Raw genomic sequence first — 24,956 nt, 5'->3', positions numbered from 1 at the left:
TGCCACGTAGCAGTGATACTAGCCGCCAGGTAGCATAATTGACACTGATACGACGTGAATATTAAAACAGTCTGAGTAAATCACTACCACAATTCTTATTAATACATTCATGAGAGAGCACTAAACCCGTAGAGGTCATGCAGTGCCTGGGGAAAGGCAATCAGGTTCACTCCAGATTCCTTGGATGAAGATCACACCCCCTCACCATGATCCAGGTACCTCCCTTAAAGAATTCACCAACCATAACGACTTTTTTCTGTTCCACTGATCATTATGTTCTCAATTTTTTTGTGTGTGTGGATTCTACTTAGTTTAAGGAGCATGAAATGGTTATAATCATAACTCTAATTTTTAATGGGGTGGACTGGTAAGCCAGTGGAAGGCCTCGGTCAGATAACCAAAAACTCCAGCGGCAGGTCATCATATGACTAAGACCCGCGTCAAGAAACACTTGTCCTATTTCTTGATAAATCTTACCTAACCTTAGTTCCTCTTAGTTCTACTTGTTCTTCCTCTGTTTCCTTAAAAGATAATTTTACCCTTCTAGAGATCTCTTTTCATGTGTTGTAAAGCTATCAAATTCTATCAGTGTACCCGTCGCTTCTCTGCCTTTCACCGCAGGTATTTTGCACCGCCTGCCAAGTTTCTTGTGTTTGTTTTTCGGTGTGCAGGTATGGGATCACTTTCTGCAGAATCTTTCAGGTGTAGATTGTAACGTATCTTTCTTCACCCACGTTCTTAGGAGTACACTTGTCAAGGTTCCCTGTACATTTTCCAGGTCAACAATTTCGCCTGCCTTGAAGGGTCCTTGGTACATAATATTCCAACCTAGAGAGAACGAATCGAGTGACCTGAAGAATATCATCATTGGCTTGGTATATAAATTCAGATTCAGGAAGCATATAGGAAAGCACTGGTTTGGTAATAGAGTTGTGGATGAGTGGAACAAACTCCCAAGTACAGTTACAGAGGCTAAAACGTGTAGTTTTAAAAATAGGTTAGATAAATACATTAGTGAGTGTGGGTGGGTGTTTGTGAGTTGGACCTGATTAGCTTGTACTACTAGGTCAGTTGCCGTGTTCCTTGGGTGAATGTGACATGACCTGACTAGGTTAGGGCATTGGCTTAAGCCGGTAGGAGACTTGGACCTGCCTCGCATGGGCCAGTAGACCTGCTGCAGTGTTCCTTCTTTCTTATGTTCTTCTATCTTGTTTTGAAGATTCTAGTTATTCAGCCTATCATTTTCCTTGTAATTGCCATGACGTTGTGCTCCTTGAACGTGGGACCTTCTGACGTTATCACTCCCAGGTCTCTTCAGATTTTAAATGATTTGAGTGTGTTATGTACCCAGATCCTGTTGTCATTTTCTCAGTCTTTCCGAAACGTAGTAACTGAAATTTGTCATTTTACATCATATTGTTGTCAGTACACTTGATGACTTTGTTGAAAGCAGTTTGGAGGTTCACTGTGTCTTGAACGGACACCACTCATACAGATTCTAGTATCTATCGTAGGGAGTGATTTCTATGTGCAAATTTGGAACCAGTCCCTCTAAGGTTTTCCAGATGTAGATTATGATGTGTCTTTCTCGCATGTGTTCTATGGAGTACAGGTCAAGGGTCTTCATACGTTCCCGGTAGTTGTACGTGCAGTGAAAGTTCTCTGTACATTCTCTAGATCTGCAACTTCGCCTGCCTTGAATGGGGCGTTAGTTTATAGCAGTATTCCAGCCTACAGAGAACAAGTGACTGAAAGATGATCATCACTGGCGTGACATCCCTTGTTTTGAAGGCTCTCATTGACCACTGACGTTCACAGGTCGTGTGAATGCATAATGACGTTCACAGTGTGAATGTACAAATCCAAACTTTTTTTCAAAACAATATGTAATATACCATTCCCTGGGCTTTGCTCACGTATCTTCCACATCCAGACCTACTTTTTGTCTTCAAGTCTCTCTCTTAACTGAGACGTTTTAACGATATTGTATCAACCATCGTAAATTACGAAAACTGGATCTAATCTGGACAGCAACACGTGTTTTATGTGAGGGAAGGAGGAGGTGGCCATCCCCAACACTCCCACGAGGGAACCCCCAACATACTCCCACGAGGCCACCATCATAATCTCTCCTCCCCCTGCCATTGCCAGGGCCACCACACCAACCCTTGCTGCTCAGTTAGCTCGTAGCTGTGGTGGAGGGTGTACGCATCCTTGGGCTGGCAGCGCATGTGAGAGTCCCCCAGTGTTTGTGACCCAGAGGAGGGGGGAGGAAGCCCCGGTGGGGGAAGGGGATAACATCTGCGCCTGGGATGCTGCAGTTACTGCCAGATACCATGGATGCTCTGTGTCCCCCGTGAATGGTCAAAATGTCACTGTTTGGTAAGTGTATGTATTAGTAGTTACCATGTATCCAAGGTTCTTGTTAAATAAACTTGGCTGTACTCTCCTATTTGTGTGTGTGTACTCACCTAGTTGAGGTTGCAGGGGTCGACTACGAGCTCCTGGCCCCGCCTCTTCACTGATCGCTACTAGGCTAATCTCCCTGAACCGTGAGCTTTATCATACCTCTGCTTAAAGCTATGTATGGATCACGCCTCCACTACATCGCTTCCCAAACTATTCCACTTCCTGACTACTCTGTGGCTGAAGAAATACTTCCTAACATCCCTGTGATTCATCTGTGTCTTCAACTTCCAACTGTGTCCCCTTGTTACTGTGTCCCATCTCTGGAACATCCTGTCTTTGTCCACCTTGTCAATTCCTCTCAGTATTTTGTATGTCGTTATCATGTCCCCCCTCTCCTGTCCTCCAGTGTCGTCAGGTTGATTTCCCATAACCTCTCCTCCTAGGACATACCTCTTAGCTCTGGGACTAGTCTTGTTGCAAACCTGTGTGTGTGTGTGTGTGTGTGTGTGCGTGTGTGCGTGTGCGTGTGCGTGTGCGTGTGCGTGTGCGTGTGCGTGTGCGTGTGTGTGTGATCTGGACGTCAGAGAGCGTAGGGAAGCCTACCTCTGAGAAGGTTGTTGTTCTCCCTCACCTCTCACACTACAAGCTGACCGTACACTTACGTAAGGCACATGCACTACCCACCTACCTTCCACACCCATACTATCCTCCCACACCCATACTATCCTCCCATACATCATCCATATACCACCCACATACACCCATAGATCACCCACATACACCACCCAGCACACTGACCAGTATTTTAGAGAAAATAAGAGAATAGTTGATTACTTTGTGAGAAATGTTAGACACATCTCTTAGAGTTTTATGAGCCATGACTCGTGGCTGAATTGGTAGCGGCCTCACCTCACACTGAGGACCGAGGTTCGGTCCCCACCTGTTGCAGAAAGTAGGTACTGGAACCTGGGTGTCAGGTGACTGGTGTGGGTCGCACCCTGGGGACGAGGATTTAAGGACCCCAATGGAAATAAGACTGTGATGACATCCTGGCTTTATTGGATTGTTTTGGGTTGCTAACCCCTCTGGGTTTATAATCCCAGCAAAATCTTTTTCTTCTGTGAAGAAATGAAGAGAGGGAGAGGGGAGGAGAGAGAGGGGAGGAGTGAGTGAGTGGAGGAAGGAAGGTTGGGTAGACTGTATCTTCCTGACTGACTGACAGCATTTAACACAGTACCACACAGAGACCTGCATTCTAAACTGGAAGAGTAAGCATGGGTAGAAGGGAAGTGTACTCACGAGCAGGACAACAGTGGGAGAGGACGGGAATATGTTCAAAAAGATAAAGCAGTCTACAGATGTGGCTAGGAAAGTGGCTGCTTGAATTCAATCCTGAGAGATCAAGAGACAATGACGATCGGGTATGTAAGACAGCCTGCGAGAAGAGACGCTGCCGACATGCAAGAGCAAGCCTCACGAAAATCCATGTCAACACACTTTCAGCAATATATGTAAGGGTAATTATAGGACTATTCAAGAATCTTTAAAAATCATTTACGACATGCACGACTTCTTGGGTATGGGGCGTCACCATGAAAAGTAGAAAAGATCCAAAATTTTTTTTTAAGAGGACTAGTACCGGGACGAGAACTTGAGGAAAGAATTAAGGAACGCAACTCAACAACACTGGAAGATAGGACACAGGACGGGTCCCGAATCTGCACACACAAATCACTCCCTACGAAAGTAAAAGACTGGGCAGGCGATGCAAAATGCCCCCAATTAAAAGTAGGGGCGCCATTGGTACACTAAGGGAAAACACCATAAATGTCCGGGGCCCAAGACTGTTCAACAGCCTCCCACCAAGCATAAGGGGAATTACCAATAAATCCCTGGCTGTCTTCAAGGGGGAGAGGGACAGATACCTAAAGTCAGTGCCGGATCAGCCGGGCTGTGGTTCGTACGTTGGACTGCGTGCGGCCAGCAGCAACAGCCTAGTTGATAAGGCTCTGATCCACCGGGAGGCCTGGTCGTGGACCGGGCCGCGGGGGCGTTGATCCCCGGAATAACCTCCAGGTAGGGTCCTTGATTTCGAGTCATTAAAGCCGATGGGGAAAAATGTTCAAGAAAGGCCAGGAGCTATGAATCAACCCCTGCAACCACAACTAGGTGAGTACACACCACAGATGTGCACACACAAAGACTCGTTTATCTCGAGTTCGTTACTAGGAAGCTCTTCTCAGCCTCATCTCTCGACCCCAGCCTCCAGCCTCGTCTTCGATTGGAGATTTGTTTGTCCCCTGTTTTTTCACAGCTGCACCTGCCACCACGTACCGTACTTATCTAATTAGGCACACCCCAGGAATTAGGTGGGATCACTCGTAAACAAAACAAAACTAACATTTCACATCAGTTAAAAACTGTAGCATTTCCTGACTCCGTAATGAAAACATATTTCAGTTATACCCGTCTTATTTTTTTCTTTTCAGTCTATACTCTCATGTTTCTATGGGGAAGGTGGATTACAATGAAGTTTTTTTTTTATAACCAGACGGCTTGTTTTCGATAAGTGTCCATTACGAGGCTATCCACGCCCGGCTCGAAAATCGTTATTATGAACCGACTTCAGATTAAAAATAGTGTGGGCGCACATCCACCCACTTGCAGGCGCTGCTGCCCTCTTCTGTGACTTATATGTTGTGAAGCACATTCTATTTACCCACGGCTTCTGTTATGCTTTATATAATTACCCGGAAGATTTCCGTATAAATTTGAATGTTAACTAGTTAATGTTTGTTTTAACTAATGCAGAATATTTTAGCTTCAAGTGTTTTTCTTGTGTGTTAGTGAGGGATTTCAATTTTTAAGTCTTTAACCAATGAGTGTTAATGTGTATGAGTGTGCATACTTTTTTAATTCGCATAAGTGCAAAATGGCCTCATAAGTAAAGTTGCCGTGTAAATATCGCACCTTTATTCCAATATGAAGCTTCAGTGTGGCCCGCGTCACCACTGTATCGGACTGCCGTGTGTCAAACTTCTCAGTAACTGTATGATATTCACGGGAGAACCCAGAACCCGTGACGGTCAGTAGCTGCACTTGGGTGCCACCACTGCATGACAGCATAGCAGTTATACTAAAGTAGACCCGGTATGATGTGCTGCGGCTTTACAAGCAACAGGTCTTGTTCTATCTCGGCTCGTTTCAAAGCCGGATCATAGCAATGCCCTAATTATATTGTAATATATAGCTGTGTACTTGAATATTCAGTACTAGGTATACAAAAAACAGGGTGAAGCAACCAGCTGTGGGCCAGAGGTTACGTTAGAGTTGACTTGATCTCTCTATAATATCTCGTGAGAACCTGTTCCAAATGCTAGTCATTAGAGGAATGAATGATCACTGACGGAGTGATGGCCTTGGGAAAGATGCAGCTACGGTGAGACTGCTGAGACTGTCTTCAGGTGGTGAACGTGTTGGCCCAGGCGAGACAGAACACTGTGTACACACCAGTGGTGCCATTGACATTACTTCTATGAGTAATTAGACACATGTGCAACACCTACATACCTTTATTTGGAGACGCTCTGCCAGCCAGTAGCTTTATCAACTCAAACCAGAACGGATTTGCGAAGACAGTAGATGAGGTGTTGCACATGCATCTAGTCCCTCATTTTGCTGGTAATGTATAGCAGTGTTGAAAGCTCTGCTAAAATTGTACGTATAAAGCAGGCAGTGGGGAGGGGAGGTAATCCGAGAGAGTGGAGCATACTCCAGGTGACAGTGATGTGCGTCGTAGTTGTGTAGTCACTGTTTTGGAGCAACTTGAGTTGACGTTAATACTGTGAGTTTCGTGGTTGACTTAGCTGGTCCATCGTGTTGTTCTTTGTGGCCCTTCGTTCCTCCCTCCCTTCCTCCTTACCTTCCTTTCTTCTTCGTTCTCCTTCCCACGTCCTCTTCCCCTCCTTTTCGTTTTCCTCCTTCGGCTTCCTCGCCCCCTTCCTTCTCTCCCTCCTCCTCTCTCTCCTTTCCTCTCTCCCTCGTATTCTCTTTTTCATCCTATTCCATGTCTTTTCCTCCAGCTTCTCTCTGTCTCTCGTCCACTTCCATCTCGTCCTTGCCTCCTCCTCCTCGTCCTCCCCCTCCATCTCGTCATGCACAACGCACAATCAAACAGGTTACCGTTGTTCAGGCGGATTTCGCGATGCCCAGAACCTGTTTGGGTGAACCTTATTTCACAGCTGAAAAGATGTGGGCGGCGTCTTAAGACGTGAAGACGCTACGGAGAGCGTCTGAAGACGTTGAAGACAATGAGACTGGACACAGCAGCGCACTGCTGTGTCCAGTTATGGTTACACAGTGGGAACAGAGCTATGTCCTCCCCCCCCCATCTTATTCCATCACACAGGATGCGTCAGATACACAATATTAAAATCAGTCATCCTGCGCTGAGAGATTTCAGTAGCTGCCATTCCTGGCACTCGAGGCGCATCCAGAGTGCCAGAGGCACTCAGCTCAACCAGGCTGTGATGGATATGTGGGGCTGCGGGCCACCAACGGCCTGGTTGATCAGGCAAGCACCAGACGAGCCTGACCCACGGCCGGGCTCCAGGAGTAGAAAAAAACTCTCGGATCTCATCGAGGGTATAAGGTAACTGACCAGAATTACCGTCTTTAAGTGTCATCTGTCCAAGCTCGGGAGATTACAACAGAAAACTGCGACATTTTAGAATTAAAACAAGAGAAAGCAAGAGCACTGCATGAGGCCTACTGGCCGGTGCTAGGCAAGTCTAAATTACAAGCAAGACGTATCGCATAGTGAAACTTGGAAGAGAAGGAGGCCAGAGAGAGTGGCTGGGAGGTGAAGATACAGATTATTATTATTATAATCAAAAAGAAGCGCTAAGCCAGGTGAAAATACAGAGGAGAACGTCTTGAGACGAGTGGGAGGAGGAGGAAGAGGGTGGTCACGCTAGTCACGATCAGCTGATGCATCTTCCCGTTGATCAGCTGGCCCTCCCGCAATCTCACGCGCTGTGCCTCGCGTCCTGTGATTCTCGTTCTGTGCCTCGCGTCCTGTGATTCTCGTTCTGTGCCTCGCGTCCTGTGCCTCGCGTCCTGTGCCTCGCGTCCTGTGATTCTCGTTCTGTGCCTCGCGTCCTGTGCCTCGCGTCCTGTAACCGGTCCCAGGTACTGCTACTATACTATTACATTACTACTACTACTACATACCACCACCACCACCACCTACCACCACCACATACCTACTACCACATACCACTACCACTATATTACCTACCATATACCTACCACTAGTTACCACCTCACCACCATACACTACACCACATCACCATCACTACCACCACCTACCACTACCACTACCAATACCAATACCACTATACCAACACACCATACACACCACTCACCTACCTATACCACTACCCCACCTACTATACCACCACCTACCATACTCCACCACCATACCACCACACCACCACCTATTATACCTTACCACCTACCATTATAGTCACCACCTCTTACCATCACCTACTCACTACCACCATTACCACACCACCTACCATACCACTACCACTACACCACCACCACCTACCACCATACCACCACCATACTACCACCACCACCACCACCACCACCACCACCACCACCACCACCATCACCACACCACCACCACCACTCCCACCACCACCAACCACCACCACCACCACCATACCACCACCATACCACCACCACCGCCGCCACCACCACCACCGCCGCCGCCGCCACCACCACCACCACCACCACCGCCACCACCACCACCACCACCGCCGCCGCCTACCACTACCACCGCCTGCCATCCACCACCACCGCCGCTGCCACCACCTCCACCACCGCCGTCCGCCACCACCACCTACCACCGCCGCCGCCACCTACCACCGCCGCCTGCTGCTGCCACCTGCCGCCGCCTTGCCTGCCACCACCGCCGCCGCCACCACCACCGCTGCCTACCTACCACCGCCGCCGCCGCCACCACCGCTGCCACCGCCGCCACCACCGCCACCACCGCCGCCACCACCGCCGCCGCCACCACCGCCACCACCGCCACCGCCTGCCACCACCGCCTACCACCGCCGCCACCACCGCCGCCTGCCACCACCACCTGCCGCCTACCACCGCCGCCGCCACCACCGCCGCCGCCGCCTACCACCGCCACCACCACCACCGCCACCACCGCCGCCGCCGCCACCACCACCGCCGCCTGCCACCACCGCCGCCACCACCGCCGCCTACCACCGCCACCGCCGCCGCCACCACCGCCTGCCTACCACCACCGCTGCCGCCACCACCGCCGCCACCGCCTGCCACCACCGCCACCACCGCCGCCACCTACCACCGCCGCCTACCACCGCCACCACCGCCTGCCACCGCCGCCACCACCGCCTACCACCGCCGCCACCACCGCCGCCGCCACCACCACCGCCGCCACCGCCGCCGCTGCCACCACCGCCGCCGCCTACCACCGCCACCACCACCACCGCCACCACCGCCGCCGCCTGCCACCACCACCGCCGCCGCCACCACCGCCGCCGCCACCTACCGCCGCTACCACCGCCACCACCACCGCCGCCACCTACCACCACCGCTGCCGCCTACCACCGCCTGCCACCACCTACCACCGCTGCCACCACCGCCTCCACCGCCACTCCACCACCGGCCGCTGCCTACCACCGTACTACTACTACTACTACTACTACTACTACTAGGTAACAGAGTAAAACAAAAGCATTTGCTGGGCAACCTGTGGTCAACGTGTCGTTGGTTACTCAACAAAAGCGTCTGCAGCGTCTCTTCTTTTGTTAGACTGTCGTCGCCAGAGCCACATCTGGACCAAATGGCAAGAAGAAAACAGAAGTTAAACCAACCATCCCAGGACAGCAATTACCTGGTAAAGAACACTATTAAGAGAACTTGGGTTTCAGTCTGTTTTCCTTAAGTCATTGTATGGTTTATGTTTTTTTTTTAGATTCTCCAGACGGATTTAAAAATAAATCTGTATTGGAATGAATCAATGTTGAAAGTAAACTCAGTGTGTATTATTAAAAGAAAGTCAGGTGGTAAATATTGCGACGTTGGATTACATGTGACGTTACTTGGGTGTTGTGACGCTGGATCATATGTGACGTTACTTTGGTGTTGTGACGCAGGATCATATGTGACGTTACTTGGGTGTTGTGACGCAGGATTATATGTGACGTTACTTGGGTGTTGTGACGCTGGATTACATGTGACGTTACTTGGGTGTTGTGACGCTGGATTACATGTGACGTTACTTGGGTGTTGTGACGCTGGATTACATGTGACGTTACTTGGGTGTTGTGACGCTGGATTACATGTGACGTTGCTTGGGTGCTGTGACGTTACTTAGGTATTGTGACGTTGGATTACATGTGACGTTAATCAGGTATTGTGACGCCGTATTATATGTGACGTTACTCAGGTATTGTGACGCTGGATTACATGTGACGTTGCTTGGGTGCTGTGACGTTACTTAGGTATTGTGACGTTGGATTACATGTGACGTTAATCAGGTATTGTGACGCTGGATTACATGTGACGTTACTCAGGTATTGTGATGTTGGATTACATGTGACGTTACTCAGGTATTGTGACGCTGGATTACATGTGACGTTAATCAGGTATTGTGACGCTGGATTACATGTGACGTTACTCAGGTATTGTGACGCTTTATTACATGTGACGTTACTCAGGTATTGTGACGCTGGATTACATGTGACGTTACTTGGGTGTTGTGACGCTGAATTACATGTGACGTTACTCGGGTATTGTGACGCTGGATTACATGTGACGTTACTCGGGTATTGTGACGCTGGATTACATGTGACGTTACTCGGGAATTGTGACGCTGGATTACATGTGACGTTACTCAGGTATTGTGACGCTGGATTACAAGTGACGTTACTCGGGTATTGTGACGCTGGATTACATGTGACGTTACTCAGGTATTGTGACGCTGGATTACATGTGACGTTACTCGGGTATTGTGACGCTGGATTACATGTGACGTTACTCAGGTATTGTGACGCTGGATTACAAGTGACGTTACTCGGGTATTGTGACGCTGGATTACATGTGACGTTACTTAGGTATTGTGACGCTGGATTACATGTGACGTTACTCGGGTATTGTGACGCTGGATTACATGTGACGTTACTCAGGTATTGTGACGCTGGATTACATGTGACGTTACTCGGGTATTGTGACGCTGGATTACATGTGACGTTACTCAGGTATTGAGACGCTGGATTGCATGTGACGTTTCTCAGGTATTGTAACGTTGGATTACATGTGACGTTACTCAGGTATTGTTACGTTGGATTACATGTGACGTTACTCAGGTATTGTGACGTTGGATTACATGTGACGTTACTCAGGTATTGTGACGCTGGATTGCATGTGACGTTTCTCAGGTATTGTGACGTTGGATTACATGTGACGTTACTCAGGTATTGTGACGTTGGATTACATGTGACGTTACCCACGTATTGAGACGTTGGATTACATGTGACGTTACCCACGTATTGAGACGTTGGATTACATGTGACGTTACCCACGTATTGAGACGTTGGATTACATGTGACGTTACTCAGGTATTTACACTGTGTATTACAAATCCTTCTACTGTTATCCTCTTGTTCCAAATTGCAGTCCCCAGGATGCGACCCACAACAGTCTGTTAGCATCCAGGTTTTTGCTAGGTGAAGAGAGACAGCAGGCCACCTGCAGCTGTCTTCTGGCTGTCTTCAAGAAGGACCTAGACAGATACCTGAAGTCAGTACCCGATCAATCGGGCTGTTCATGCGTTGGAATAAGTACGGCCAGCAGTAACAGCTTGGTTAATCAAGCCCTGATCTACCGAGAGGCCTGGTCAAGGACTGGGCAGCGGGGGCGTCGACCCCCGGAGCGCCCTCCAGGTAGCTACATTGGTCCCCTTGTTGTCTCGGTTTCATCCCACAATTGAAAGTCGTACGTAACTGTGTATAAGAACATAAGAATGTAGGAACACTGCAGAAGGCCTACTGGCCCATACGACGTAATTATATCTTCAAACTTTAACTTTAGCAGACTTGTTAGACATTTTATACTGCAGCTTCAGGTTTTGTATTTCGCTCACGGACCGCCAGTACTATCTAGCGGACCGCCAGTACTATCTAGCGGACCGCCAGTACTATCTAGCGGACCGCCAGTACTATCTAGCGGACCGCCAGTACTATCTAGCGGACCGCCAGTACTATCTAGCGGACCGCCAGTACTATCTAGCGGACCGCCAGTACTATCTAGCGGACCGCCAGTACTATCTAGCGGACCGCCAGTACTATCTAGCGGACCTCCAGTACTATCTAGCGGACCGCCAGTACTATCTAGCGGACCGCCAGTACTATCTAGCGGACCGCCAGTACTATCTAGCGGACCGCCAGTACTATCTAGCGGACCCCCAGTACTATCTAGCGGACCTCCAGTACTATCTAGCGGACTGCCAGTACTATCTAGCGGACTGCCAGTACTATCTAGCGGACCTCCAGTACTATCTAGCGGACCCCCAGTACTACCTTTGTGGACCCCCAGGGGTCCACGGACCACAGGCTGGAAACCAACATTACAATAATAACATACAACACTGACCGTCAACTACTTCAGCCATTTCACATCCAACTTACTGCTGGATGAACAAGGACAAAATGTATAGAACTACATGCTCGTATATCTCAGCTTCCCAGGGATTTAACCCGGGTTCTTCGGTTGCGGGTCGGTGGCGCTACCAGTGAGCTACAAGCTAAGAACATAAGAATGTAGGAACACTGCAGAAGGCCTACTGGCCCATACGAGGCAGGTCCTTATCAAAACGACCTCTACCTAAAGCTACCCAAGAAATAACTCCCGTACACCATGACATAAGAACATAACATAAGAACATAATAAGAACATAAGCTACTAATGGTAAAGTATACGACTCTCACAGCAATGCAAAAAGGTATTGTTGCATACACAAGTCTTACACATTGTCGTTATTGCAGTCTCATACCACTGATTTTTATTAAGGATCTCGTACACAATGTAGGTAAACGTGTTCACAGAATTAATTCTGTTTTTATAAGTTCTAAACACATCAAAAACACAGCACCACCCCACACAAATGTTTAAAACATTAATTTTGGGTCTCCGCCACGCATCTTCATCCAGAAGTCGCTTGCAATCGTAATAGAATACACGGATGAAGTTAATTTCACCGTTGTATAAACAGACTTCCTGACACCAGAATGTCGAAGAAAGCGCAAGATCTGGGAGTAGAAAGCTCTGTGGCCAGTTAACAAGCATCTGGCTCCTCTTGAGTACCATCAGCGGTGGGTGGTGGTTGTGGCCAGTGTCCATCATTTTAATCATTGTCTTCTATTCATGCTAGGATTTAATTATTTCAGCTGGTTCACCGTACACCCCAGTGCAATCTAATCTCTTATTTACCTGTGTTCCACACTACCATGCAGTATAATTCCCTCATGGCAATCCCCCATCCTCGTATGCTACTCGCGTACAGTAATCCTGTATCATTAGTCCAGCTCCCAGGTGGAATTCCGCATCAGAAGTCCTGTGTTGTCCTGGGCACCTGGCAACTCACTAGTCAGTGCTCTTTCTTCTTTGTATCAACCCACTTTTCGTTTTCACTTTGGCTGCTCAAGGTGCTCAAGGAAATGTAATTTTCTTGATAAACAAGAGCAGCGAGCTAGATGAAGAGGTGGTAGAGGCTGCTTAGTTCGTTTGTTACGTGTGAAGTCTGTCGACTACGAGGTGTTATTAAGCCTGCATGTCATCTGCGTATTGTTGGTCAAGGATACTTTAATCCTTATAGCAGGGCGCGCGCGCGCACACACACACACACACACACACACACACACACACACACACACACACACACACACACACACACACACACACACACACACACACACACACACTCTCTCTCTCTCTCTCTCCTCGGTGTCTACACCCTGGTGAAGAAAAACGCCGTACATAATTTTAAGAACTATGGTGATATGACTCCAGAAGTTAGGAGTTAGTCAAGCTAGAGCGAGAACTCGACCCCTGTAAACTGAAACTAGTCAAGATAGGAGTGGTCAGCATAATCACGCTAGGATTACCTCTACCTGCGTCGCTACGCCTTCACGATCGTTAAAATCACCTTTGTGAGAGTCATTACTTTAAGAACCTCAGCAGATAACGTAGTTGCTAATTATCTCATTAGTCAGGAGACTTCGTGGAACTGAGGAACTGAGGGTCATTAAGAGTACATGTTACCTATTCACCACTAGTCAATGATACTTGAGTCCCTAAGATAACATAAGAACATAAGAAAGGAGGAACACTGCAGCAGGCCTGTTGGCCCATACTAGGCAGGTCCTTTGCAATTCATCCCACTAACAAACATTTGACCTACCCAATTTTCAATGCTACCCAAGAAATAAGCTCTGATGTGCAAGTCCCACTCAAATCCAACCCATCCCACTCATGTATTTATCCAACCTAAATGAACTCTGAATATATGTAGACAGAAGCGCGCGCACCTCTCGGTATATATAAGCCATTGTGAATATGAATGTGTTTGTGGTTGTGGTGGTGGTTTGAACTGTTGACCCTGACTTTCCAGAATGGCAAAAAGAAAAGTGGCTGGCAATGAGCCGGAAACGTAGAAAATTTATCAAAGGCTTCCGCTCGAAATAAAAAGCTAGTAGACAGCTGGTGAACCCTACTAAGTAACTTTATTCAAATATACACAAATACAGTTACATATATTATCATACATAGCAGCATGTGTGTGGAGAACCTAGGGTAACACCCAAAAAAAGTCAAAGTGACTTATTTCCACTGGAATATATTGAAAGCTTTCTCATGACTCACGAAATCGTAATGACACGATTGCAAACAAACCATACCACGGGCGGGGATAGAACCCGCTATCAGTCTCTCTCAAAACTCCAGACCGTCTCGGGGACTTGAGCTAGAGTTCATCACGGCCACGCTAGCTGGAGATTCGTCTGTAAAAATTGCATTTGTGGTCACAGTGGTGCCTATGCTAACCTTCCTATGGTGTAGAAATATACCTAGTTGGACGAATCTTATTGTGGCTAGCTGGTCCAGTGGCTAACGCGACGGTCTGGAGTTTGAGACTCTCTGATCGCGGGTTCTATCCCCGCGATCAGAAAACTTTCTTATGCTCTAATTCTGAGGTTCAGGTTCGTGTGGAGAACGTGTACTGGATGCTGACTTTTAACGTTGTATGCTTCGTGATTCTCAGATCTCGCTGGGTTTGATGTTACCTGGCGTCGACACACACCCGGGTCCTTAGCAGAGTTTTGCGGAAGAGTGACAATACCGTCGGTGTTTTATTTAACGTCTGCCATGATTCCAGCGACCTCTTGTGCACCTTGAAGGGGAACTCGTGTAGTTCTACACTCATCTCTCTCACTTAGATTTCTATAATTGCGCCATTTTTTTTAAATCAGTGCCACTGACCTTTTTATTTGAATTTCTATTGTTTAAGATATTTTGGTTTGCACTTCATCTTGTTCCCACTTATAAACACTGTTACCTGAAAGACAGTAGTGTTTTGTTCGTCAGGAAATAAGGCAAGTGTCTCCTGACGCGGATTTTTCTTTTTCAGATGACGGCCCGTTAACTTGATGTTCTAAGATGTTTAAATAACACACAAGTAATGTTATCTAAATAAGAGAAAAAGTCACAGTACCGTGACTGGAACAATACACATGGAAGAGAGGAGCTTACGACGACGTTTCGGTCTGACTTGGACCATTTACAAAGTCGGACCGAAACGTCGTCGTAAGCTCCTCTCTTCTATGTGTGTGTTATTTATGTTTAATGTACTCTGGTTGTTACGTTGATGTACGACGACGCAACGTCATATGAATAAAACTCCATGTAGGACAGAGAACCTATTTTGAAATCATTGTTCATCTATAAAATCTTGCTCAGTGTTGTCTTTACATAATTTTTTCTAAACTGTGTGAACCGGACGTTCACCTGTATCGGGAATACTTATATCCCTATAATGTGGATTAAAGAAATCAGGATATATCCAAGCCGAGGGAAAAGGTGGGGGATAATGACAGATCCAGTTCTTCGGATTAAGGTACCTCCACCAGCATCGAGGCTTCCTCCCTTCCCCTATACGTATTAACACGGAGATAAATGGTATAAAATACAGACACGATTGGAAAATAAACACAAATGCAGTATACTGCGTTATACTATCCCCTCAGGGGACATGTCAGGGACGCCTGCCAAGCGTCGTGCCTGCTCGTAGACACCAGCCACCTCCGGCGCCCCTGGCTGCTGCTGCTGCTGCCCTCAGCGTCGCCGTCAGCGTACACACACACAAGGACAGGGTGAGCCTGCTGCACCCGTACACTGCTCTTTGTATGACCAGAGAAGCTACTTACTACCTGCTTATTGCATACGTTGGCTTCAACGCATCCTGTCTCGACATACGTTATATATCACTGACAAAATGTACGTAATATGACACAGTAGTTTAATTTTACGAAATATTTTATTTTGAGGCAGACTATTTCTAGTCATTTAAAGTAAGTAGAGTATATTAGACAAAAAAAGATTAAAAGTCACAATACCGGTACAATACAGGAACACTTCACCCAGAACCCGAACTTAGGAAAGGAACAACGTTTCGACGTCTCCTTGGACCATTGTCAAATAACAGTTGGCTTGGTAGTGGTCCGAAACATCGTTTTAAGTGCGAGTTTTTGGAGAAGTTACTAATTTGGTGATGGTCAGATTAATTTTTGCTAAAAAAAAGTGTACACGTGTGTGTGTGTGTGTGTGACGGGGAATATTAGAAATAAAAAACTCAGCGTGTCCATTGTTGTCAGATATACGTAGACGAGTTGTGTGGGAGGTAGAAGGATGGAGTTATATAGAAGGAGTGTGTGGGAGGTAGAAGGATGGAGTTATATAGAAGAAGTGTGTGGGAGGTAGAAGGATGGAGTTATATAGAAGGAGTGTGTGGGAGGTAGAAGGATGGAGTTATATAGAAGGAGTGTGTGGGAGGTAGAAGGATGGAGTTATATAGAAGAAGTGTGTGGGAGGTAGAAGGATGGAGTTATATAGAAGGAGTGTGTGGGAGGTAGAAGGATGGAGTTATATAGAAGGAGTGTGTGGGAGGTAGAAGGCTGGAGTTATATAGAAGGAGTGTGTGGGAGGTAGAAGGATGGAGTTATATAGGAGTGTGTGGGAGGTAGAAGGATGGAGTTATATAGGAGTGTGTGGGAGGTAGAAGGATGGAGTTATATAGAAGGAGTGTGTGGGAGGTAGAAGGATGGAGTTATATAGAAGGAGTGTGTGGGAGGTAGAAGGATGGAGTTATATAGAAGGAGTGTGTGGGAGGTAGAAGGATGGAGTTATATAGAAGGAGTGTGTGGGAGGTAGAAGGATGGAGTTATATAGAAGGAGTGTGTGGGAGGTAGAAGGATGGAGTTATATAGAAGGAGTGTGTGGGAGGTAGAAGGATGGAGTTATATAGAAGGAGTGTGTGGGAGGTAGAAGGATGGAGTTATATAGAAGGAGTGTGTGGGAGGTAGAAGGATGGAGTTTGGGTCACTTACAACAAATTTTCATTTGCACAACGTTTCGGTCATAGGTGAGATTTCTTTTCTTTCATTTACACAATGTTTCGCTCATAGGTGGGCCTTTTTCCCTTCGTTTGCACGTTTTGCTCATAGTTGTGCTTTTTCTCTTCATTTACAAAACGTTTCGCTCATAGGTGTGCTCTTTTAAGCCATGACTTGAGAAAGCTCACCTGTGAGCGAAACTCTCTAAAAATAAAAGCTTTCTCTACTTTCTCATCTTTCGCTCAATTAATTTGCCCCTTCAGGGCATGGAGGATGCCCGTGGACGGCTCTTGATCCAAGGTACTGAGGTTACTTTTATCTTCCTCGTGGGGGACATGCTTACCTCTTTAGGCGTTGTAAAGCCCTTGCTATTTTGGCGCTTCCCTGTGAATAAAATCAATTGTAAAATCAGGAGAGTCGCTGGTGATGACTAAGAGAGACATATGCAAACACCTGGGTGTCGCAGTGAAGACACGCAGGTGTTGCACATGTCTTGCTTAGTAACTTGTGGGGAGAGCACATATTATCAGTTGATGTAGCTGCTGGTGTTGTAACAGTGGCGTTATGGATGTTGTCACACCAAGATGGTGTTTGTTATGGATGTTGTCACAGCAAGATGGTGTTTGTTATGGATGTTGTCACACCAAGATGGTGTTTGTTATGGATGTTGTCACACCAAGATGGTGTTTGTTATGGATGTTGTCACACCAAGATGGTGTTTGTTATGGATGTCACACCAAGATGGTGTTTGTTATGGATGTTGTCACACCAAGATGGTGTTTATGGATGTTGTCACACCAAGATGGTGTTTGTTATGGATGTTGTCACACCAAGATGGTGTTTGTTATGGATGTTGTCACATCAAGATGGTGTTTGTTATGGATGTTGTCACACCAAGATAATGTTTGTTATGGATGTTGTCACACCAAGATGGTGTTTGTTATGGATGTTGTCACACCAAGATAATGTTTGTTATGGGTGTTGTCACACCAAGATAATGTTTGTTATGAATGTTGTCACACCAAGATGGTGTTTGTTATGGATGTTGTCACATCAAGATGGTGTTTGTTATGGATGTTGTCACACCAAGATAGTGTTTGTTATGGATGTTGTCACAGCAAGATAGTGTTTGTTATGGATGTTGTCACACCAAGATAGTGTTTGTTATGGATGTTGTCACATCAAGATAGTGTTTGTTATGGATGTTGTCACACCAAGATGGAAGGAAATCAGATGCCAGGTACAGGCCAGTAGGCCTACTGCAGCGAGCCTCCTCCTACCTGTTCTTATTATGTTAAGCACCGATATTTATTCAGTATAGAAAACAAGTAGTAGCATTTTCTCTCTCTTGAATTATGGGCAATATAAATTATGCAAAATTTGCATAAATGTCTGAGTTACGCAAATTTCATTGACAAATGGAATTCTATAATTCTTGACGTATTTTTTTTTGCGAGTTGCAGCTAAATACTATGAGAATTTTTATTCAAATATTTTCTCGCCTAGCCTTCCAGGCTGAGGGACTGATCACCTCAAAACTACGTATTCAGGTGTATTGGACTGATGACATCGTCTTTACATCTCTCCAGTTTCTGCTGCCTCCTCTACCCGACTGTTATATATATGTCTTATCAACGTGTCGGTATTCACGAGTTTCCATTACCGAGGAAATGGAAAAGTAGCGGCAGTAGGTAGTGGAGGAATAAGTACACAGACCCTCATGGGCGCCTGATAACCTGGACAGGTGGAGGCTGGAGGTCTATGGGCTTGACAGAGAGACTCGTCAGTTACGGGAGATGGAGGAACTAAACAGCTGGGGAAAGTGGGGGGGGGAGCATTTGGGTGAAGAGGGTGAATCTGGATAGATAAGATTTATAACAAAACAAGCACACTACCGTGACTGGAACGATACACAAATAACCCGTAAATAAAAGAGGGGAGTTAAATTTACGAGAGTTACTCCTGTTAGTGAGACATATCGCTATAGAGAGCACACTTAAGCCCAAATATAGGACTGAAGACGCCACTCGTGGCGAAATGTTTCCCTTATAAACATCTTGATCGTACGTTTGTTTTACCAACAGCTTGGTATCACCATACCAGTTCTTCCTGATATACTGTTAGAGATATGACCTCCGTTAAATCCTGCTTGGCTACGACATACTTGCTTCTTGCACAAAGGTTAATGGTATTTTACAGTATTTCCCTGTACCTGTCACTCTGTAAGATGTCGCGCGAGTGTTTACCTGCCTCTCCACACACCAGCGTCAGGAAACACTTGTCATGTTTCCTGACAAATCTTATCTAACCTCCACACAGTGTCGCCCGACGCCGGGTCATCTTGCCAACGTGGCGAGCCTTGAACCACAAAATCATTTGGTAAGAAGCCATCTGTTAGCTATTTGTGGTTCTAGGAACTATCTTCCCCATGGTCGGGTCTGCCTCCTCGGTTGGAAAGAAATTAATGCAGAATTACTGTTATGAAGTACACAGGAAAGTAATAGTTTGTATATGCTGAATATGAGTAGAAGTTTGTAAGATTTACCTGCCATCTCAGGTGTTCATTAAATAGGAAAAAGATCAGCAATCATACAACTGAAAAACAAATTACAAGTTCCATTTCACACTCATTTGACAGGACTGTAGCACCTGTCAAGGATGGTCGCTGTCTACCAACCCACTACCTTGTCTCTCTCTCTCTCTCTCTCTCTCTCTCTCTCTCTCTCTCTCTCTCTCTCTCTCTCTCTCTCTCTCTCTCTCTCTCTCTCTCTCTCACACACACACACACACACACACACACACACACACACACACACACAACAAAGACAACAGACTTACAGGCGTTCAGCGTGCTTGGCAGATAATCGTCGGGCATCACAAACTGAGGGAGATAATTACCAAGGTCCAGATACTTCATTCCATCGGGTCTGAGTCACTGATAACTGGACCTTCACTTACGTAATGTCGAAGGTGGTGGTGAAGCTCCTTTCCTAAGCTTACACATGGAATGGGTAGCGTGAGGGTTTCTGCTTGTGGCATCTGCAATTTATCTGACATAAGCGACGACAACCCAGCCACTCACATTTCCTAGTGGACGTTGTGTGTTGGCCATACATATAACTTTCTGACCTGAAGACATCATAGTACCTGATACTAGTGGTCTCAGGTCACTGGGTATCTGTAACCTCTCGTCTCTTAGAGCTGCCATCATTAGCAGAATAGTTTTTTTAAGAGTGAAGATAGAAATGTCTTTTTCTATCTGCGCTGCCAGTTTATCATCAGAGGTTCGAACTTTATCAGTGACATCACGATAGATAATTCATGTATGGGAGAGCAAATAAATCACGGAACGTGTTGGGGCTTGAATCCATGGCAGGTGAGCGCTAAAATTCACGGGCCAATGTGTTAGCCACTCTGCCAACTGACCTGTGAGTTCTAGGACTCGGCTCCCATGAGTTCAAGCCTCCACCCGGTTCGTGATTTGTTTGTAATCGTGTTATTACGATTTCGTGAATTATGACGGGAAAGTATTTTAACAAATGAAATAAGGACCTTATGTTCTGAGCAGCATCGTTGTAATTTTTAATATATCTTATGAAATCTCTGGTGTGTGTGTGTGTGTGTGTGTGTTTGTGTGTGTACTCACTTAGTTGAGGTTGCAGGGGTCGAGTCCAAGCTCCTGGCCCCGCCTCTTCACTGGTCGCTACTAGGTCACTCTCCCTGAACCATGAGCTTTATCGTACCTCTGCTTAAAGCTATGTATGGATCCTGACTCCACTACATCGCTTCCCAAACTATTCCACTTCCTGACTACTCTGTGGCTGAAGAAATACTTCCTAACATCCCTTTGATTCATCTGTGTCTTCAACTTCCAACTGTGTCCCCTTGTTACTGTGTCCAGTCTCTGGAACATCCTGTCTTTGTCCACCTTGTCAATTCCTCTCAGTATTTTGTAAGTCGTTATCATGTCCCCCCTATCTCTCCTGTCCTCCAGTGTCGTCAGGTTGATTTCCCTTAACCTCTCCTCATAGGACATACCTCTTAGCTCTGGGACTAGTCTTGTTACAAACCTTTGCACTTTCTCTAGTTTCTTTACATGCTTGGCTAGGTGTGGGTTCCAAACTGGTGCCGCATACTCCAATATGGGCCTAACGTACACGGTGTATAGGGTCCTGAACGATTCCTTATTAAGATGTCGGAATGCTGTTCTGAGGTTTGCCAGGCGCCCATATGCTGCAGCAGTTATTTGGTTGATGTGCGCTTCAGGAGATGTGCCTGGTGTTATACTCACCCCAAGATCTTTTTCCTTGAGTGATGTTTGTAGTCTCTGACCCCCCTAGACTGTACTCCATCTGCGGTCTTCTTTGCCCTTCCCCAATCCTCATGACTTTGCACTTGGTGGGATTGAACTCCAGGAGCCAGTTGCTGGACCAGGTCTGCAGCCTGTCCAGATCCCTTTGTATTTCTGCCTGGTCTTCGATCGAATAAACTCTTCTCATCAACTTCACGTCATCTGCAAACAGTGACACCTCGGAGATTATTCCTTCCGTCATGTCGTTCACAAATACCAGAAACAGCACTGGTCCTAGGACTGACCCCTGTGGGACCCCACTGGTCACAGGTGCCCACTCTGACACCTCGCCACGTACCATAACTCGCTGCTGTCTTCCTGACAAGTATTCCCTGATCCATTGCAGTGCCTTCCCTGTTATTCCTGCTTGGTGTGTGTGTGTGTGTGTGTGTGTGTGTGTGTGTGTGTGTGTGTGTTTGTGCATGGAACTCTTTGAGTGTTATACTAGCAGACTTGGAGGCGGGGCCAGGAGCTGTGAATCGACCCCTGCAACCACATATAGGTGAGTAGATAAGCCCATCTGTGTTATAAAACACGCTGATTACCAGCCTCAGGCGCAGTCAGCTGTGTTGGTGTTGGGTTAAGCTAGTTACTCAAATGAGGTTACTAGGTGAAGGAAGGAAGGAAGGAGGAGGCAGGAATAAAGCAAGGTAGTTGTGGAAGAATGTATGGTTGGTGGGTGTTGTTTTAGAGAGGGGATGAAGGCTCAGGTAGGGTTGGTGGGGAGGAGAATAAAGGCGTGGTTGTGGTGGGAGGTACGGGTGTGTAGTGACGATGGCGGAGGGTGGTTCCTGTCGGTCAGACCACAGGCCGGTGTGATGCACACATTCCCCTGGTCGCAGTAATGACACCCTGGCCTTGTTTTACGACCACCTCACTCACTCTCGCACCGCTAGTCATACACGTGCCGATCTCAACGTTACCTGGCGCTCCTCACACACCGCCTTTGCCTGTCCTGCCACACCTTTATAACTTCGTAATCACCTTATTTACGATTAATATAATTGTTTTTGTAGATTTATGTAACATGGCCGAGCTTAATTTGCATATAAGATTTTCTTTATTTTTATTTTGTTGTGGCATTACAGTTAGCGTTCATAAATTAACGTATTAACGTAACTGGGTCTTATTTTAAGTCCAGGCTCTTGTAGCTAAAGCTCTCGCTTCACACGGCAAGTGTCTGGGTTCGATTCCCATCCAGGGTAGAAACATTGGGCGTGTTTCTTTGCACTTGTTGTCTATGTTCATCCATCAGTAAATGGGTACCTGGGTGTTAATCGACTGGTGTGGGTCGCATCCTGTAGCTCTACTAATAGTTAAAGCTAGAATAAATTCGATTTAAGTTACGCAAACCTATAAAAAATCGTATATTTAACTACCAAAAGACATAAATACGGAGACACGTCTGGCAGCGCATAATCCAGCTATATCGTGGAAACGTTCGAATCCACAGGCTTCACTCTAGAGCTTTCCCAGTTCATATTCAGTAAAGCTCTAAAGAGCGAAATATTGCTCCATTAAGTTCGTTCCTCAAGGCGAGTCTTGTCTGCGTCAACGTTCTGAACGTCTAAACTGAATCTCTCACTGCGTTAAATCTTGCATAGCGTAGTTGCGTTATACCTAAGTCTTGCGTGACGTAGTTTCATCACATCATCCTAAGTCTTGCAGGGCGTAGTTTGCGTTACATCTGAGGAATCCGGAAAGATTGTCACTCCTGTGTACTCATCTAATTGTGGTTTCAGGGGTCGATCCATAGCTCGTGGTCCTGCCTCTTCTCTGGTCGCCACTAGGTCTCTCCGTCCCTGCTCCGTGAGCTTTATCATACCTCTTCTTCAAGCTGTGTATGTGTGTGTGGGGGGGGTAATACGCGTATATGCGTGTACGCAGATTCAGTTTTAATAATAATAATATATAAATTAAATTAGTTTAATAAATATATGAATAATAAAAATAATGATTAATATAATATATAATAATGTAGTAATAATAATAATAATAATAATAATAATAATAATAATAATAATATTAATATGGAGCCTTCCTGGGGAGACTAAAGAAAAACTGTGTCGCCAGATTCGTGGTCTTACCAAAGTTTGGCTAATTACTGAAGGAATTACTTGGTTAATTACTAAAGGTTAATTAGTAAGTCTCCACATTGAGTTTTTTCAGTCAGTGTTGGCAACGCTCTGAGGTGTCCGGACAAAATAATTATGGTTTACGAGACTGAATTCAGTTTTGCACACACACACACACACACACACACACACACACACACACACACACACACACACACACACACACACACACACACACACACACACAGGCCTAGTGTCTAATCGACATGTGCCTAGGACGAAATGGTAACCAACATGACATGACGGAAGGAATAAACTCTGAGGTGTCCCTGTTTGCAGATGACGTGAAGTTGATTAGAAGAATTCATTCGATCGAAGACCAGGCAGAACTACAAATGGATCTGGACAGGCTGCAGACCTGGTCCAGCAATTGGCTCCTGAAGTTCAACCCCACCAAGTGCAAAGTCATGAAGATTGGGGAAGGGCAAAGAAGACCGCAGACGGAATACAGTCTAGGAGGCCAGAGACTACAAACCTCACTCAAGAAAAAAGATCTTGGAATCGTTCAGGACCTTGTACACCGTGTACGTTAGGCCCATATTGGAGTATGCGGCACCAGTTTGGAACCTACACCTAGCCAAGCACGTAAAGAAACTAGAGAAAATGCAAAGGTTTGCAACAAGACTAGTTCCAGAGCTAAGAGGTATGTCCTACGAAGAGAGGTTAAGGGAAATCAACCTGACGACACTGGAGGACAGGAGAGATAGGGGGGACATGATAACGACATACAAAATACTGAGAGGAATTGACAAGGTGGACAAAGACAGGATGTTCCAGAGATGGGACACACACACAAGGGGACACAGTTGGAAGTTGAAGACACAGATAAATCACAGGGATGTTAGGAAGTATTTCTTCAGCCACAGAGTAGTCAGGAAGTGGAATAGTTTGGGAAGCGATGTAGTGGAGGCAGGATCCATACATAGCTTTAAGCAGAGGTATGATAAAGCTCACGGTTCAGGGAGAGTGACCTAATACCGATCAGTGAAGAGGCGGGGCCAGGAGCTTGGACTCGACCCCCGCAACCTCAACTAGGTGAGCACACACACACACACACACACACACACACACACACACCCACACACACACACACACACACACACACACACACACACACACACAGACCCGCACACACACACACACACACACACACACACACACACACACACACACACACACACGCACACATACACACGCACACACACACCTGTCAAGACAGCTACTGGATGAATGTGTTTCTGTGGCGTCAGTCATTAACGAACTTGTTGGAACGTGCGTTACTTGACGAATTGCCCCTCGTGCGTTTCTACGCATCCAAAACACCTTGGAATTTTTTTAACATTGGTTACT

General features: G+C 46.4%; 1 protein-coding gene across 6 annotated transcripts in view; it reads left to right on the top strand.

The window, feature by feature from the left end:
• The window catches only part of LOC128687876 (uncharacterized), a 323,177-nt gene that overhangs the window by 218,471 nt on the left and 79,750 nt on the right, over positions 1–24,956 (top strand). Inside the window, exon 1 of one of the 6 annotated variants that reach the window (XM_070083499.1) lies at positions 2,173–2,382. The exons of the other annotated variants lie outside the window; for them this stretch is intronic. Coding sequence (XP_069939600.1) covers positions 2,361–2,382 — 22 coding nt within the window. The 5' untranslated portion in view covers positions 2,173–2,360. Of the gene's footprint in view, positions 1–2,172; positions 2,383–24,956 lie in introns of those variants that run through there. 6 annotated transcript variants of the gene reach the window in all.

Source organism: Cherax quadricarinatus, chromosome 10 (assembly GCF_038502225.1).
Source record: "Cherax quadricarinatus isolate ZL_2023a chromosome 10, ASM3850222v1, whole genome shotgun sequence".
NCBI lineage: Eukaryota > Metazoa > Arthropoda > Malacostraca > Decapoda > Parastacidae > Cherax > Cherax quadricarinatus.
Note: the sequence above shows the minus strand (reverse complement) of the source record. Positions and strands in the feature narration are given on the sequence as shown.